Source organism: Carassius auratus, chromosome 4 (genome assembly GCF_003368295.1).
Source record: "Carassius auratus strain Wakin chromosome 4, ASM336829v1, whole genome shotgun sequence".
Classification (NCBI taxonomy): domain Eukaryota; kingdom Metazoa; phylum Chordata; class Actinopteri; order Cypriniformes; family Cyprinidae; genus Carassius; species Carassius auratus.
Genome location: NC_039246.1, coordinates 2,616,769 through 2,633,332, shown reverse-complemented (window position 1 = coordinate 2,633,332; position 16,564 = coordinate 2,616,769). Strand labels below are relative to the sequence as shown.

Genomic DNA, 16,564 nt, shown 5'->3' with positions numbered 1-16,564 from the left:
GATTCTTTGATGTCTGATTGCAGTGAAATATAACTATATATTTGGTCATAAAACATTCTGATTACCTTACAAAAGTTGTTGCCAAACCCAAAAAGTAGGAGCGATTTCAGTCATGTTCAATAGAATCAAATGCCTTGAAAAAATCAATAAACAATATTAGGCTTTCTGTATTAATAAGGCTCTTGTAATTTAACATGTCTATAATTAGTCTCACATTGTTATGAATGTGTCCACCTTTAATAAATGCTGACTGAAATTCGTCTATTAATTTGTTCAAGACATTTTTTACTCTGTTAGCATATACCAAAGTTAGTAATTTATAATCATTGTAAAGTAGAGTAATAGGTCTCCAATTATCTAATAGTAATAAAGTTTTTATTGGGTTTGGACAACAAGGTTATCAGACCAGTTTTCATTGTAGGGGATAATGACCATTTTTTTATGCAATCAAGATACGCATTAAATAATACATTTTTAATATCTGTCCAAAAAGTCTTAAAGAATTCAATAGATAAACCATCAATGCCTGGTAATTTACCACTTTTCATTTGTTTTAAAGCGGTTTCAATTTCTATTAAGGTTACATCTCTTTCTAGTGAAAATTTGTCTTCATCTGTTAGTTTTATTACATTTTCGTTTACACTTTTCAGAAAGGCATCACAATCGTCACTCTGAATTTTTTTCTTATATAAGTTGCTATAGAATTGACATACTTCCTCTGTTATTTTATTTGTGTCTTGAATAATATTTCTATTTTGGTTTAATTTTGTTATACATTTTTTAGTCTGTCTCCATTTTTCAAGGCTAAAAAAAAAAAGTTTTTTCCCCCTGCTCCATCCATTTGGCTTTTGATCTTACAAAGGGGCCTTTTGCCTTCTCCAAGTATATAACATCTAATTGTTTCTGAAGCATGTGTAACCCTTGTGTCTCTTCTACAGTAATGTTAGGTTTTCCACATAATAAACGTATCTTTTCAACTATTTCCTTTTGTTTACGTTTACGGTTGTCGGCAAATTTCTTTCCAGTTTCAATAGCTTGTTGCTTTACTCGAAATTTAAACTACTCCCAGTTACGTATATCTGACAAATCCATGTCATTAGTTTCAAGACATATTCTAAACTGGCTACAGAATTCTTCGTTCAGCAACAAGGAATTATTAAATTTCCAAATATTGTTTGATTTTTGTTTATTGTTTGACTATTGAGAGTGACATCCCAATAAGACAACTGTAAGAGGAGATGATTGAATATCACATTTTGGTGTAAGATTAGTAATATTTGGAGACACAAGCCAATAATCTAACCTTGAACATAAATTAGCATCTTCTGGGCTGATCCATGTAAATTGCATTGTGTTGGGGTGTGTCACTCTCCAATAATCTACCAGGTTATTGAAAAAACAAAAATGATTTAACATGTCATTATATTCTGGTTGTAACCCCTTTGGAGGTTTTCTGTCAAGCCAAGAATTAGGTGCTACATTAAAGTCACCTCCTATTATTATGCTATCCATACCATAAGTTTTACTCACACATTCCCTGATTGCTTGAGTTTATTTTAAAGGAACACTCTGACTTTTTGGGACTTTAGCTTATTCACAGTATCCCCCAGAGTTAGAGAAGTCCATACATACCTTTTTCATTTCTGTGTATCAAACCAAGATCCAGAACCATATAGTTTTGAGCCAGAATACACAGACGAGGAGTTACAAACTTTGGAAGATGTAAGTCAAGATGCCGAACAGATTGATGTCGAAGGGAGAATCAGAACGAACACGGACTGGTGGTGTAAATGTGGAACATGCCAACCTATGTCGACAGAAACCGAGTGCCTTTGTTGTAATGAATGGGACCGGGTATTGCCATCAATGTCAAGGCTTGATGACAATCAAAATATTTGCGTCACTACCATGGAAGATTTCTCTGCCCTAATTCACCCGGCAGTTGTCGTTTTTTCTTCCCATTGTGGCAAGATCAACTGGAAGAAACGCCCCATGCCGAGTGAACCTAATGGTCAGCTGTCCACCAAGTAAGTGATTTTGTTATAATGATCATGAGCAGTGTGTTCATGACAACACAATAATAACAATAAAGGGGATACACGGAGCCCCTATTCACGTAATAGTGTCACTACTAAGGTTATATTACATTAGCATGGCACTGTTACAGTATGGCTAATGGTAGTCATCTCAAAACATAACGGAACACTTACCGCAGCAACAGGTGATCCAATTTGTCCCGTCTTTATTATCGATGGGATGGCTGTATCCTTTAGCACACGTTTCATGGTCCGTGTGGCAACTTGCATTTTTTCAAAATAGTCGTCTACAGTAAAATGTTCAGAGCAAACGAAATACTTAGTGATGGTGTTTACAGGTGTGTTTGGAACTATACCCAGAACAAGTAGCCATCGATTCATCAGGTCAGCGTTTTTGTTTGGAATTCTATGAAACATCATAGTATTACCTGGTCTCCCCTGTTTATTGTCACAGCTCTTTACAATACAGCAAACACCCATGATTGTACACTATAAATTTACTATCTAGTAATTGCTGACTCTATTACTCCAACTCTATTACTCCAACTATCAGGTATTGCTTTACCTGATAACGACGCTTCTCCTGGCTGGCGATATTCAACGCAACCCAGGCCCTGGTGACACTGGATGTGCTCGGCGCGTCGTTTCGCCGGTATGTGTTGGTGATTTGCCTGGGCTTTCTGCGACAGCTGGCGGTCATCGAGCCGGGGTTGAATATGGCTGGGAGGCGCAGTCGGAATGTCGCCGTGTGTCAGCTGGCAAGCATTGTAAGATGGAGTATTCCCGGTTGGTTGCCGGTCTTCAGGCTGGGCCCGGGGCTGGCTGTGGTCCAAGTGTAACTGTATCGACTGGTCATTGTGCTTTGGCCGGAGCTACATCGACTCGCCATCATGGAACGGCCGGTGAGAGGCATCGGAAACTGCATTACTTTCAAACTGTGAACCATTCTAAAGTAATCTGGGACCACGGGTCAACCGAAGGGTATTTTAGGAGGACATTTAAATATCCGAAGTGTGTCATCAAAACATGAACAAATTGAAAATCTACTTTTGGATTCAAATGTAGATTTCTTGTGTTTGTCTGAAACGTGGTTAACTAAAACTTCTCCTAGCGCTGCTTTGGCAATGCCTGGGTATAAATATTACAGACAGGATAGGATAATTGGTAGAGGGGGAGGGCTTCTTGTTTATGTTAAAGATTATTTGACAAGTAAACAAGTCCATCTTGAGTGTTCGAATGAATTTGAATGTATCGCTGTTTTAATTACACTATCTCCGCAAATGTCTTTTATTAAAGTTGCAGTGTATAGACCGCCCTCATCCGATATCTCATTCTATGATCATTTTAAAAACCTCTTTAAAGAAGTGGATATATGTAAAGAGTGTATTATTATGGGGGATTTCAATCTTAATTGGTCTGATAAAAAGACCAAAAAACAATTGAAGGAGATAACTAAATTGTATGATTTTATACAAATGATTAAGAGCCCCACACGTATTACAGCTACCTAGCGAACTATAATAGATCTTATCTTTACTAATAAACCAGATAGAATTACTAAGACTTTTAACTTTTTAACTGGATTATCAGATCATAATTTAACTCTCATATCTAGGAAGTCAAATAAAAATAGGTTTGTTTATCATGAAACCACACAGAATGAACAGAATAGTTCTTTTAGAATACCAAAAAAGGATATGAGTGTGTTAGAAGAAGATCTTGGACAGATTGACTGGGAACCCCTTTTATCCACTGAAAATTTGGAAACAGGGCATAAAAAGTGTATAGAAGAGATAAGAAATATAAAAAATAAATATACAAAATTTGTTAGAAATAGGCATAGAAAGAACAACCTACCATGGATTTCGGAAGAGGTATGGATGCTCATGAAAAGGCGTGATAATGTTAAAAAAAAAGCTATAAAATCTGGTTTACGACAGGATCGACTTACAGTCTTGTTCAAAATAATAGCAGTACAATGTGACTAACCAGAATAATCAAGGTTTTTAGTATATTTTTTATTGCTACGTGGCAAACAAGTTACCAGTAGGTTCAGTAGATTGTCAGAAAACAAACAAGACCCAGCATTCATGATATGCACGCTCTTAAGGCTGTGCAATTGGGCAATTAGTTGAAAGGGGTGTGTTCAAAAAAATAGCAGTGTCTACCTTTGACTGTACAAACTCAAAACTATTTTGTACAAACATTTTTTTTTCTGGGATTTAGCAATCCTGTGAATCACTAAACTAATATTTAGTTGTATGACCACAGTTTTTTAAAACTGCTTGACATCTGTGTGGCATGGAGTCAACCAACTTGTGGCACCTCTCAGCTGTTATTCCACTCCATGATTCTTTAACAACATTCCACAATTCATTCACATTTCTTGGTTTTGCTTCAGAAACAGCATTTTTGATATCACCCCACAAGTTCTCAATTGGATTAAGGTCTGGAGATTGGGCTGGCCACTCCATAACATTAATTTTGTTGGTTTGGAACCAAGACTTTGCCCGTTTACTAGTGTGTTTTGGGTCATTGTCTTGTTGAAACAACCATTTCAAGGGCATGTCCTCTTCAGCATAGGGCAACATGACCTCTTCAAGTATTTTAACATATGCAAACTGATCCATGATCCCTGGTATGCGATAAATAGGCCCAACACCATAGTAGGAGAAACATGCCCATATCATGATGCTTGCACCTCCATGCTTCACTGTCTTCACTGTGTACTGTGGCCTGAATTCAGAGTTTGGGGGTCGTCTCACAAACTGCCTGTGGCCCTTGGACCCAAAAAGAACAATTTTACTCTCATCAGTCCACAAAATGTTTTTTCCTCCATTTCTCTTTAGGCCAGTTGATGTGTTCTTTGCCAAATTGTAACCTCTTCTGCACATGCCTTTTTTTTAACAGAGGGACTTTGCGGGGGATTCTTGAAAATAGATTAGCTTCACACAGACGTCTTCTAACTGTCACAGTACTTACAGGTAACTCCAGACTGTCTTTGATCATCCTGGAGGTGATCATTGGCTGAGCCTTTGCCATTCTGGTTATTCTTCTATCCATTTTGATGGTTGTCTTCCGTTTTCTTCCACGTCTCTCTGGTTTTGCTCTCCATTTTAAGGCATTGGAGATCATTTTAGCTGAACAGCCTATCATTTTTTGCACCTCTTTATAGGTTTTCCCCTCTCTAATCAACTTTTTAATCAAAGTACGCTGTTCTTCTGAACAATGTCTTGAACGACCCATTTTCCTCAGCTTTCAAATGCATGTTCAACAAGTGTTGGCTTCATCCTTAAATAGGGGCCACCTGATTCACACCTGTTTCTTCACAAAATTGATGACCTCAGTGATTGAATGCCACACTGCTATTTTTTTGAACACACCCCTTTCAACTAATTCAACTAATTGCCCAATTGCACAGCCTTAAGAGCGTGCATATCATGAATGCTGGGTCTCATTTGTTTTCTGAGAATCTACTGAACCTACTGGTAACTTGTTTGCCACGTAGCAATAAAAAATATACTAAAAACCTTGATTATTCTGGTTAGTCACATTGTACTGCTATTATTTTGAACAAGACTGTATGTTTAATAGCTTAAGGAATAAGGTGGTTAAGACATTACGGCAGGCTAAGGCACAATATTTTATCAATATTTTAAATGAGGCTAAAGGAAATGGCAAAAAGGTGTGGCAAACTATTAATCAATTGATAAAAAAAGAATCTAAATCATGTACTAAATGTTCAGAATTAAATCATGAAGGAAGAATACTTAATAAACCTGATGAAATTATAGATGCTTTTAATAATCATTTTGTTGACTCAGTTCAAAGATTGACTGATAAATTTGGTATCAGACATAGAGAACCTAACTCCGTTGACTCAGCTGAAACTGCTTTTTATTTAACAACAGTATCAGAGAATAAGATTGAGAATGTTATAAAAACCTTGAAAAACTCATACGCTAAAGATATAGATGGTTTAAATTGTAGTTTTTTAAAAAAAAATAACTGTGAACATTTTTTAGTACCAATCACACACCTTGTGAACTTATCAATTAAGAAATCAATTTTTCCGAACTGCTGGAAAACTGGGATAGTTACCCCAGTTTTCAAAGCAGGTGATCCACTAAACGTAGCAAATTATAGGCCAATCTAAATTTTATCAGCTGTATCTAAAATAACAGAAAAAGTAGTAACTGAACAAATTGTAAATTTTTTTTGAGACACAAAATAATTTATTGTGCCCTATGCAATTTGGGTTTCGTAAACGGCACTCTACGGAAACTGCTGTATGTTATTTCATTGAGCAAGTGCAATTAAAGTTAGATAAGGGTGGGGTTGTGGGTGCGGTGTTTCTTGATTTGCAAAAAGCATTTGACACTTTAAACCATAATATTTTATTATCTAAATTAGCACATTTTAATTTTTCTGTGCAAACAATGAAATGGATTGAGTCTTACCTTACATCAAGGAAACAATGCACCCGGATCAAAACATGTATATCTTCAACAAGACACTGTTTAACAGGGGTACCTCAGGGGTCCATACTAGGACCTCTACTTTTTAGTTTGTACCTGAATGATCTTCCAGATGTTTGTTCTGATGCATTTATTCAAATGTATGCAGACGATACTGTGATTTATGTACATGCTAAAACAAACGAACAGGTATCACAAAAACTATCTGCTGTTATGACCAAAATCTCAGACTGGTTAAATCAGTGTTGTTTATCGTTAAATGTCCAGAAAACTGCTTGTATGTATTTTAAGATTAGAAAGATGGAGGAGGTTATACCAGATATATTAGTAAATGGTGAAAGATTACAAATTGCATCAGATTTTAAATACCTTTGAGTTATTTTAGATACTCAATTAACATTCAAAAAACATGTTAAAAAAATAGTTTGTACAGATACACCCCAACTTAGAAATTGTATATTTATACGGAGTCAACTTTCAGGAGAAGCTGCAAGAATCTTTCTGCACTCTTTAATCTTTCCTCACTTCTCTTACTGTATCACTTCATGGTCCCAAGCAGGAAAATCTACTCTTAGACCTTTACATAGTTTATACAAACGTGCTATAAAAGTGTTTGATAAGAAACCTGACAGACATCATCATTGTCTTATAATTCAAAAACATAATCTCTTTACTTTTAAAAACTTTGTAATTTCACAATTGTAGTTTAATGTATAAAATTGTGAATGATCTTGCACCTCCACCTTTAAAGATGTTTGTTTCATTGCGCAATGACAGCATAAGACAGACAAGAGCCTAGTTAAGAGGTGACTGTGAAGCACATTTTAGAAAAACTGAATTTGGACGATCAGCTTTTTCTGTAAAAGCTGTCAACAATTGGAATAGTTTACCAACTGATATTAGACAGTGTACAAACTTTGTGCAGTTTAAGTTACATTTGAAAATATTTTTTAAAGGCAAGTCAGGTTTGTGATCATTGATTATACTAGGTAATGACTTTTGAATATGTTTTTATACTTCTTGTATTCTACCGTGTTTAATTTGTATGTTATTGATAATTTGGTTTACTCCTGCCCAGGGACAGCAGATGAAATTTCGCTCTGTAGCTAATTCTGGGGCAATATTTTATTGTCCATTGTCCCTGTCAAATAAAGAATAAATAAAAATAAACGTATTACTCCAACTCTGAGCGAACTCTCTGTTCCTCACCACAGCGCGTCTCAGGTGCTGCGCTAATCACTCCGCCCAAGTAGCCACTCCACCCAAGTAACGTTAGCTGTGCTCCTACGCCTAGTGAGAATATAGTTCCCAGTATTTATATGATTAAAAATGGTCTCTGTCTCATATAGCCTTGTTATTTGTACACGCTGTGACTATACAGATCTCAACATGTAAATAGGAAAATGTTTGCATTATTTTGTCACTTATTGGGATTACTATGCTACCATTATCCATTTACATCCAGTCTATGTGCTAAGCTAGGCTAGCAGTGGGTGCGTCAAATAACACTTACAGAACACACAGAAATGAAAAAGGTATGTATGGACTTATCTAACTCTGGGGGATACTGTGAATAATCTAACTCTGGGGGATACTGTGAATAAGCTAAAGTCCCCAAAAGTCGGAGTGTTCCTTTAACATCATATTTCCATTGAGAGACCTGTTGTTGTACCCATATACATTAATCAAAATTTTAAAATCAAATACTTCCATCACAACCATTAGCCAGTGACCTACTTCATCACTTTTATAATCAATAATTTTCTCAACAAACCTAAAAAATAAAATCATCACACCTGCAGAATGAGAAATTCCATGTGAATACAAAATATTGTCTCCCCATTGTTGCTTCCAGAATTTTTCATCTACCTTGTTAGAATGTGTCTCTTGTATCAAAATAAGGTTGGCTTTAACTTCCTTACAAAATAAAAAAATGGCCTTATGCTTAATGTTATTCTTTAAACCTCGAACATTTAAAGAACTAAAAACAATAGTATTAGTATTAATTAGTATTAGTATTAGTATTAATAAGTTTAATTGAGTGGATGTTTTCATCCCGGTTATAATGAATAGGTAGTGAATTTGAAAAAAGCTTATTGGATAAAAGCGTCTGCTAAATGAATAAATGTAAATAAATGTAAATAAATGTAAACAACACACAAGGGTTAAGGATGTTACAATGTTACATTATAATTTATTGTTGTTTTACTTCCTCCTTTCATTTCTATTAACAAACCAACATTTTACAATTACATTCAGTTAGCAATCCGCCCCTTTGCACCACCTGGCGGTAGTTTCACTAATGATTTTAACATGCGACTGACTTGCCTGTGGCGGGGTACATGTGGTGGTACATTCTGGTTGTCCACCTACTGTATATTGGATCCATGCATTTGGTCTTAAAGGGGCAGCAGCCTTTAAATACCTGATGTTACATTAGTGGCACCTGCTGTCAGAGAGTGACATTTGTATTTCATTCACAAAGCTAAAATCGGACCATTCTGTTTTTGCATAATTTTTTTTAATTATACAATCCAAATAACATGTATTTAGCATCTATTTAACATTTCAATTTCACAAATAATAAAAGGACACATTTTCATTTAGAATTTATCTTAAATCTTATTTTGTAAAAAAAAAAAAAAAATATATATATATATAGTAAAAAAAAATTGCATGGTGTTATCTGTATTGTGAATTTTATCACATTGTAAGCTTATTGAATCGTTACATCCCGATATGCTACTAGTTTTTGCTGATCATGCTGATTTGTCCACAGTAACGTTCAGCCTATGTTTTTTTTTTTATTTCGAGCTAGTTAAATTCATTTTGGGCTACCAAAACTTGAAGAGTGACTGGGATTTAGACATTTTGCGAGCCCTTAGGTGTATTTCCCAAAAGCATTGTTAATAATGTCATTACTTGAAACCGTGGGAAATGAGCCCTGTCAGTTTTGACTCAGTGATTCTTTTGTGCTGATCCCTTCTCCATAGAGAGGATTATCATCACAAGTTTGGGCCATTCATTAAACAATTCTATTGTTTTGGCTACTTTTACTATATGTTTGGTGTTTCTGGATTAATTTTAAAGCTTGGAATGCAGCATGAAACAGCATGGAATCCCATTCACTGTAATCACATTTTATTTACATTGATTTAATTTACATAATTTTTTTTGTTGTTGTGCATAGAAATTCTGTGGAAAACTGATGTTGTTAAAAATAAAATGCAAAGAAATCAGGAATCTTTTGACAGGTAAATGTCATTTTATTTAGAGTTGGAAAGCATAAAAATAAGACATCAAGTTAAAATGTTCCTTTGTGTTAAATAGCTTAAGTATTATACACATGTATTTTATTCCCCCCCCCTTTTCAGATTTCCATTTGTTCTGATTAGGGATCACTCTTTTGAGGCTGGGTTCAGGTGGCATGCAATGCAATTTGCAACAATAAAAATAAAAACAAACTAACACAAATGTAGGATAAGAAAAGCACAAAAACACATTGTCAGTCAACAGGACTCAAAACACACTACTGTCTATGTTAATGTGATGAAGAGGCTATAACATCTCACTGTTACTGATTTACAATGCAGCTCGAAGCAATATGGGTAGAATCTCTCGTTAATCTATTATGATTCATCAACACAGTTTCACTGATGATCCAGTAAAAATCCTAAACCCAGGGTAGAGCGGCTGAGTGAATGTGGTCTGGACTGTGTGCATGAGACTGATTGTGTCAGAGACACTGTAGAAGGACAGAGTTCCTTCACCGTGATCCACATACACTCCTATTCTCCTGCTGATGGACTCTACAGTGAGACGAGTCCATATGTCATTGTGTATGAATGAGTAACTGGAGGGAGAGCAGCTGATTCTCCAGGACTGATCATTATATCCAAACACACACTCATCACCTAATCCCTTCCTGCTGATGCTCTTATATGACACTGATATGTCCACACCATCTCCACTCCACTCAATCTCCCAGTAACAGCGTCCACACACACTCTCTCTACACAAAACCTGACACCAATGATCAAATCTGTCTGGATGATCAGGATACATCTGTTTATTTTCCACACATGTCGCCTTTTTGTTCTCCTCAGACAGAATGAGTTGAGTGTTTGCTGTGTTTGGATCCAGTGTGAGAAAACAGACCCCTGAGGACAGAAACAGACATTTATAACACAACAACAATCACTAAAGCATTGTGTGTTTGTGTGTGTACCTACTTAACAATATTTGTCCTCATTTGTAAAACCTTTTTTTTTGGGGGGGGGGGGGGGACATTTTAATTAAAGCTCCAATATGGAGGAATTTTGTAATAAAATTTCCGAAAATAGACCATGTGATGTTCCTCCACACCGGAATATCACATGGTCAAATGCGGAAGTGGTGGTTAAGTTATAGCCACGCGTATGGTTTGGTTGTCGTTGTTATGGATCACGATTACTCTTTGGCGAGTATTGAAGTGCCAGTAAAACGTAAGCGTCCATATTCGGATACACGCAGACTGTGTGACAAACGGAGGAATAAAACCAGGATAAATATCGGCCAGGCGTTTACGAGATGGAGAGAGCAGCGCAAAAATCTTGGACTTGACAGAGACTCTGCTCTCGCGAGTGTGTTGAGAGACAGGTAAGAAAATCAATTATTTCTTTTGTTATTGTACAAGTAACGTAATAGTTACAGTAAAGATGATTTTAATAGATATGAATTACACCACATGCCTGTACATTGTCACTGTAGCATTTTTTTATCAATAACGTTACCTGTGAGAAAATAACAACGTGGCAAATGGACTGTTATATTGCTCTTTGTACTAAGGTAAGGATTTTTATCACATGTGGTGACTGGTGACTGAGATTATGGCAGTACAATTAAATACAATCGGATATGTGTTGTTAAAAATATATTTAGTCATAACCTGCAAATGTTCGTTCAAATTTACTTTTAGAACGATTGGTTTGAGCACATTAAACAACACGGCATTAACCATAAACACGTAACACTGCACAACATTAACCCGACAAATCATTTAACAAATAGCTGTATGTTGTAACGGGATAATATATGTAACGGAGGCCAGCGAGTAGTGCTGTGCAGGTAAACCTTACAACCCGATCTCAAGACACGCACTAGCGACAAACGCTAGTGGCTGTAGCCATTTAGCCTCCTTGTTAGTGCGTCCGCCTCCCATGCCGAAGACCCGGGTTCAAGCCCCACTCGGAGCGAGTGCGAGGAGCGTCAGAGAGGACCCGGGAGAGAGGGGTTACATAAAGTATAACATTTCACGTTCCTTGCAGTTCATTAATTATGATGACATAAAATAATATGATCAGATATACAGGTAATACAAAAACGAATAAATTACCTCATCCGTGATCATGATTCGTTTATCCAATTTAGATACATTGCTATGGTGAAAACGCATTAAAAACGACATCTCCCATCGTCACCTGCTTCATAGCGTCATTAAGCTTCGCCTTTGTTATTGTTGGAAATGCGCCCTCTTGTGGTCAATTACAAAAATCACATATTGCAGCTTTAACATTTTAATTTAAGTCTGTGTGTATTTATGTGTGTGTGTGTGTGTGTGTGTGTGTGTGTAGACGTACATTTTTGTGGTCCTTCTGTAATCCTGATCTCTCCTCCATGATCCACACTATAATGCACATACAAAGTGAATGGAGAAAAGAGGTTGGTTTCACAGAGACTGAACTTGTCTAAAGTACAGAGATTCTGAAGCAGTAAAATCTCTGCCTGCACTTCACTAGAGCTTAAAAAAAAACTCTAGCGGTGAGAAGCATGTTTGAGTCTCAAACCAGAACATAAAATCAATACCTGTGCTAAATCCAGGTAAATGTTCAGTATGGCAGAAGAATTCAGGACTGTATGTTAACTATTTTTGCACATAGCATTGGTGCTACAAAGGTTGAAAATTTTGTAACACAGACCAAACAGTAGTACAAGTTAGGGGTGGGCAATATGAAAAAAATAGCATATCACCATTTTTTTCAGGAATATCATGAACAATTCTTGGTCATGTTTTTGATTTACTATTTACTACTAATTTCCCTAATTTCCCTAAATGAAGCCTTTCAAGGTAAAAATAAATAAATATTAAATTAAAAAGAATAGCAGACATTTAGACACTTCTTTGTCATAATTTGTAAGCCTATTAGAAAATAAGAACAATACATTACAATATACATAGATTGTAACAGTGACTTCCATAGTACCCCCCCCCCCCCACTATTAAAGTCAATGGGGACCAGCTACTGTTTGGTTACCCACATTCTTAAAAATATTTTCTTTTGTGTTCAGCACATGAAAATTAATACAGGTTTGAAACAACATAATGTGAGTAAATAATGACAAAAAGTTGTAATAAAAACTACTTGTTTAATGACAAGCGGCAGCATATTTAGTTGTGTCGCTTTAAGAGCTGCACGCATCTATTTCTCTTTCAGCTATTTACTTTGATTTTAGATATAACGGTTCACATACATCCACAGATAGTTATGTCTAAAATGAACAGTAAACCATGTGTGCTTTGACAGTATTAGAAGCAAAATCAATCAAATGCGAAAGTCTAGTAATCAGGCTCGGTTTGACAGGCTTCTATATGCTTCATGTGTCCATGCTCCGAAAAAAATTGCATGTTAGAACAGCACATGAATGAAACGTTTAACCGGCAACTGATATTTCTTAAAAGTTAACGTTCATAAGATGTCATACACACACCCCTAACTAGTATAATCCATTTCTCATACACAAACAAGCACAACAAAATCACTTCACACTCCTAAGTGGTTGTGTAATGAACATGCTAAACTGTATCGCAAACGTGCTACAGTGCTAAATTTATTCATTGCACAGACCAGTTTTCATGTACGTATGTCACACTGTACAGTCTTGCAGTTTCACTTGCTCACAGAGAAATAGCACAAGAATATGCCATATACAAATTCATTCATCATAAAATATATTAAAGAAATTATATAGAAATTTTAATTGTACCTTAACCTTAACCTTAATTGTGTAATGGAAAAAATACTCACAGTAAGATGATATGTTCAGACTTAATATGTTTCTGCAGAATGTTGGGTTGTTTTAATATGTTTCTGCAGAATGTTGGGTTGTTTCATTTATTATTTATTTATTATACTAAATTCTTTTATGGAAATTTGACTTTAATATGGTTCTGAACAATATTTAGAAAGTCAGAAAATGGACATGCATCTCTATAACGAAACAAAACAAAAACAACTTTTCATAACATATTTTAGATGCAAGTAAGTAATGTGGTTTCAAAAATGTTTTCAAAATGTTATAATGCAACATTTAAAATAAACAATGTAACCAAAATTTGATAAATAATTATTTGAGATATAATGTTATACTGTTTAATTAGTTTTTATCTCCATTCTCAATTAAAAATGTAAAATTTCCACTTTATTGAGCAAATGGTGTCAACCGTCACTTCGTGCCACCTGATAGTGATTTTTTACTAACCGGTTTCACATGTGACTAATTTGTATTGAGGCATGGAGGTAATAGTAATTCTGGTTGACTACCTACAATTACTGTATACAAACAGGCACTAAGGAGTTAAAATAACATACTTGAGTTTGTCCAGTGAGCAGTTTGGATCTTCCTGTTTTTCAAAGAGCAGCTTGACTCCTGATTCTCCTGGGTGATTGTAGCTCAGATCCAGCTCTCTCAGGTGTGAGAGGTTTGAACTCAGAGTTGAAGACACATAATGACAACCTTCTTCTGTCACCATACAGCCAGACAATCTACAAAAACAACCCCACATGACATTAGTTTGACTTTCACACATTTGTACCTATTTTAGACGTGGATTATTTTAATATGGTAATCTCTTAAAGTTTAGGGTTATACTTTGGGTTTAAAATTAATTTATCATTGGTGTTACCAGGCACATATAAAAACTATTTTATATATAAAAAATAATAATAATAAAATGACAAAGCCTCTAAAGGTTTACCTTAACTAAAAGGTATAACCTTCCTAGTTGTGTTCCCTGAAATCTATTTTAGGTTGCTTAAGGTATTCCTTCTTATATATGAAGTTACCAAATTCAGTCCATTGCGGTGGTGCTGAATTGATTAATATAGATGGTAGAGCCCTGCATGGGATTGTCATCTTAATCCATTTCTTAAAGTTTTTCATGCAATTGTACTATTTTTTACTGTTGCTGTGGATTGATTACCCCCCATGAGTTAAAGGTTTAAAATATTATGTCAGAGATCGCAGTACAAATACTTTGTTACTGTACTTAAGTAGATTGAAAGATGGTCAATCCCGATCAATCCACAATAAGATAAATGAGATTTGACCGGGACTGACAACCCAGAGGAACATAGCCAACTGTTGCAGCATGACACCACCCCAGACATGGCTATTGAGCTAGCCGGCCTGACCACCTATCGAGCTGTGTATTTACACCAACAACTCTTGGTGTACAAATACAAGTGTAGTTGAAAAATGCTGTTGCCCTGATGTGGAGTTCATTCAGCTTAAATAAAGAACATCTTATCCCGCGAGATAATTTTCTGTGGTGTGTATTTGTGCTGTGTATATCATCCCAGAAGCTAATGCTAAACTGTCTCTAGCAGAGCTATACAAAAGCATTATTAACAGCCTGGCTGTACACCCTAACAATGTCTTTATAGCAACGGGGGATTTTAATCATGCTGATTTAAAGACTGTATTTCACAAATTCCATTGTAATGTCAACTGTGGAACTAGAGGATAAAACGCTGGACCAGGTGTATACCAATGTGACTAATGTTTACAAAGTCCAGGCATATGCTCATTTGGGTTTGAGTGATCACATCTCGCTCATGCTCCATCGTTGGTATACAATCACTATTAAGGCAGCTGGGCCCATGGTGAAGCAAGTCAGAATATGGCCTAAAAACGCCATCCCTGAGCTACCAAATTGCTTCCACTAAATAAACTGGGATGTTTTTTAGAGACCAGGAATTATTAACATGTCAGACCCTTTATGAGTGCACCATTACAATGATGGATAATATAAGTTTTCAGTGTAGACAGGGTTACATCCTGGAAGCTAATCCATGTCTTTCCTAACCAAAAACCCTGGATGACACATGAGGTTCTGCTACTGATTAAAGCCATGGATGCAGCCTATAGGTCTGGGGACAAGGGGCTCATAGCACAGCCAGGAGTGCTCTTAGAAGGGGAATCAGGTCTGCCAAACTGGATTACAAAAAGCATATTGAAGTCCATTTTAACACCTCTACAAACTCCCGACAGGTGTGGGAGGGTATTAGGGCAATAACTACAAGGGACTACAAGGGAACAACATCTGCCTCTGCGAGTAGTACTTCTACTTTAACAGAGGAATTAAACCTGTTTTATTCCAGGTTTATGATAAGGAGAACAAGAACCCTTTATTGCCCAACCTTCCCTCCAACATTAACACTGTACCAGTCCTAGTGAAACATCAACCTCAGAAAGGCATCCGGTTACAAATTTGGCTTCAGTTAAGAGGGTTGGGGACCTGCAGGTATTTTCAGTCGAACGAAGCGTGCCTGGAATTCTGGCCAGCCAACTCTCACGTTATCTTGAGACCCCAGTCTGGATACGTGCCTAAGTTCCCACCACTCCTTTTTGAGATCAGATGGTGTACTTGCAAGCGCTGCCCCCAGAGGAGGCAGACCCAGCCCTGGCACTGCTCTGTCCAGTATGTGCGCTCGACACCTATGTAGACAGAACTCAGTGCTTCAGGACCTCAGACCAGCTCTTTGTTTGTTACGGAGGCCAGCAGAAGGGAAAGGGTTTCTTCAAGCAGAGATTATCCCACTGGATAGTGGATGCTATTGCTCAAGACCTGCCATGCCCACTAGAGGTGAGAGGTCACTCAACTAGGAGTGAGTCAGTTTCCTCAGTTCAGAACCATGGGATCCTCCAGCAATGTTGATGTCCAGCACTTGTTTGCATGCCTTATCGGTCAGCCCCAGCTCCAGTTGTTGTGATTGCCTTTTTTGGGCAATC

At 36.6% G+C, this 16,564-nt stretch overlaps 2 protein-coding genes across 2 annotated transcripts in view; one reads left to right on the top strand and one right to left on the bottom strand.

Moving 5' to 3' along the window:
- LOC113066531 (gastrula zinc finger protein XlCGF57.1-like) overlaps positions 1-16,564 on the top strand; it is a 1,043,158-nt gene that overhangs the window by 271,764 nt on the left and 754,830 nt on the right. The window lies entirely within an intron of this gene.
- Positions 9,814-16,564, bottom strand: part of LOC113065853 (NLR family CARD domain-containing protein 3) — a 48,043-nt gene continuing 41,292 nt past the window's right edge. The window contains exons 8-10 of the mRNA XM_026237405.1: positions 14,143-14,316; positions 12,133-12,179; positions 9,814-10,674 (exon numbers count right to left, since the gene is read on the bottom strand). Of these exons, the coding sequence (XP_026093190.1) occupies positions 10,154-10,674; positions 12,133-12,179; positions 14,143-14,316 (742 nt within the window). The 3' untranslated portion in view covers positions 9,814-10,153. The remainder of the gene's footprint in view (positions 10,675-12,132; positions 12,180-14,142; positions 14,317-16,564) is intronic.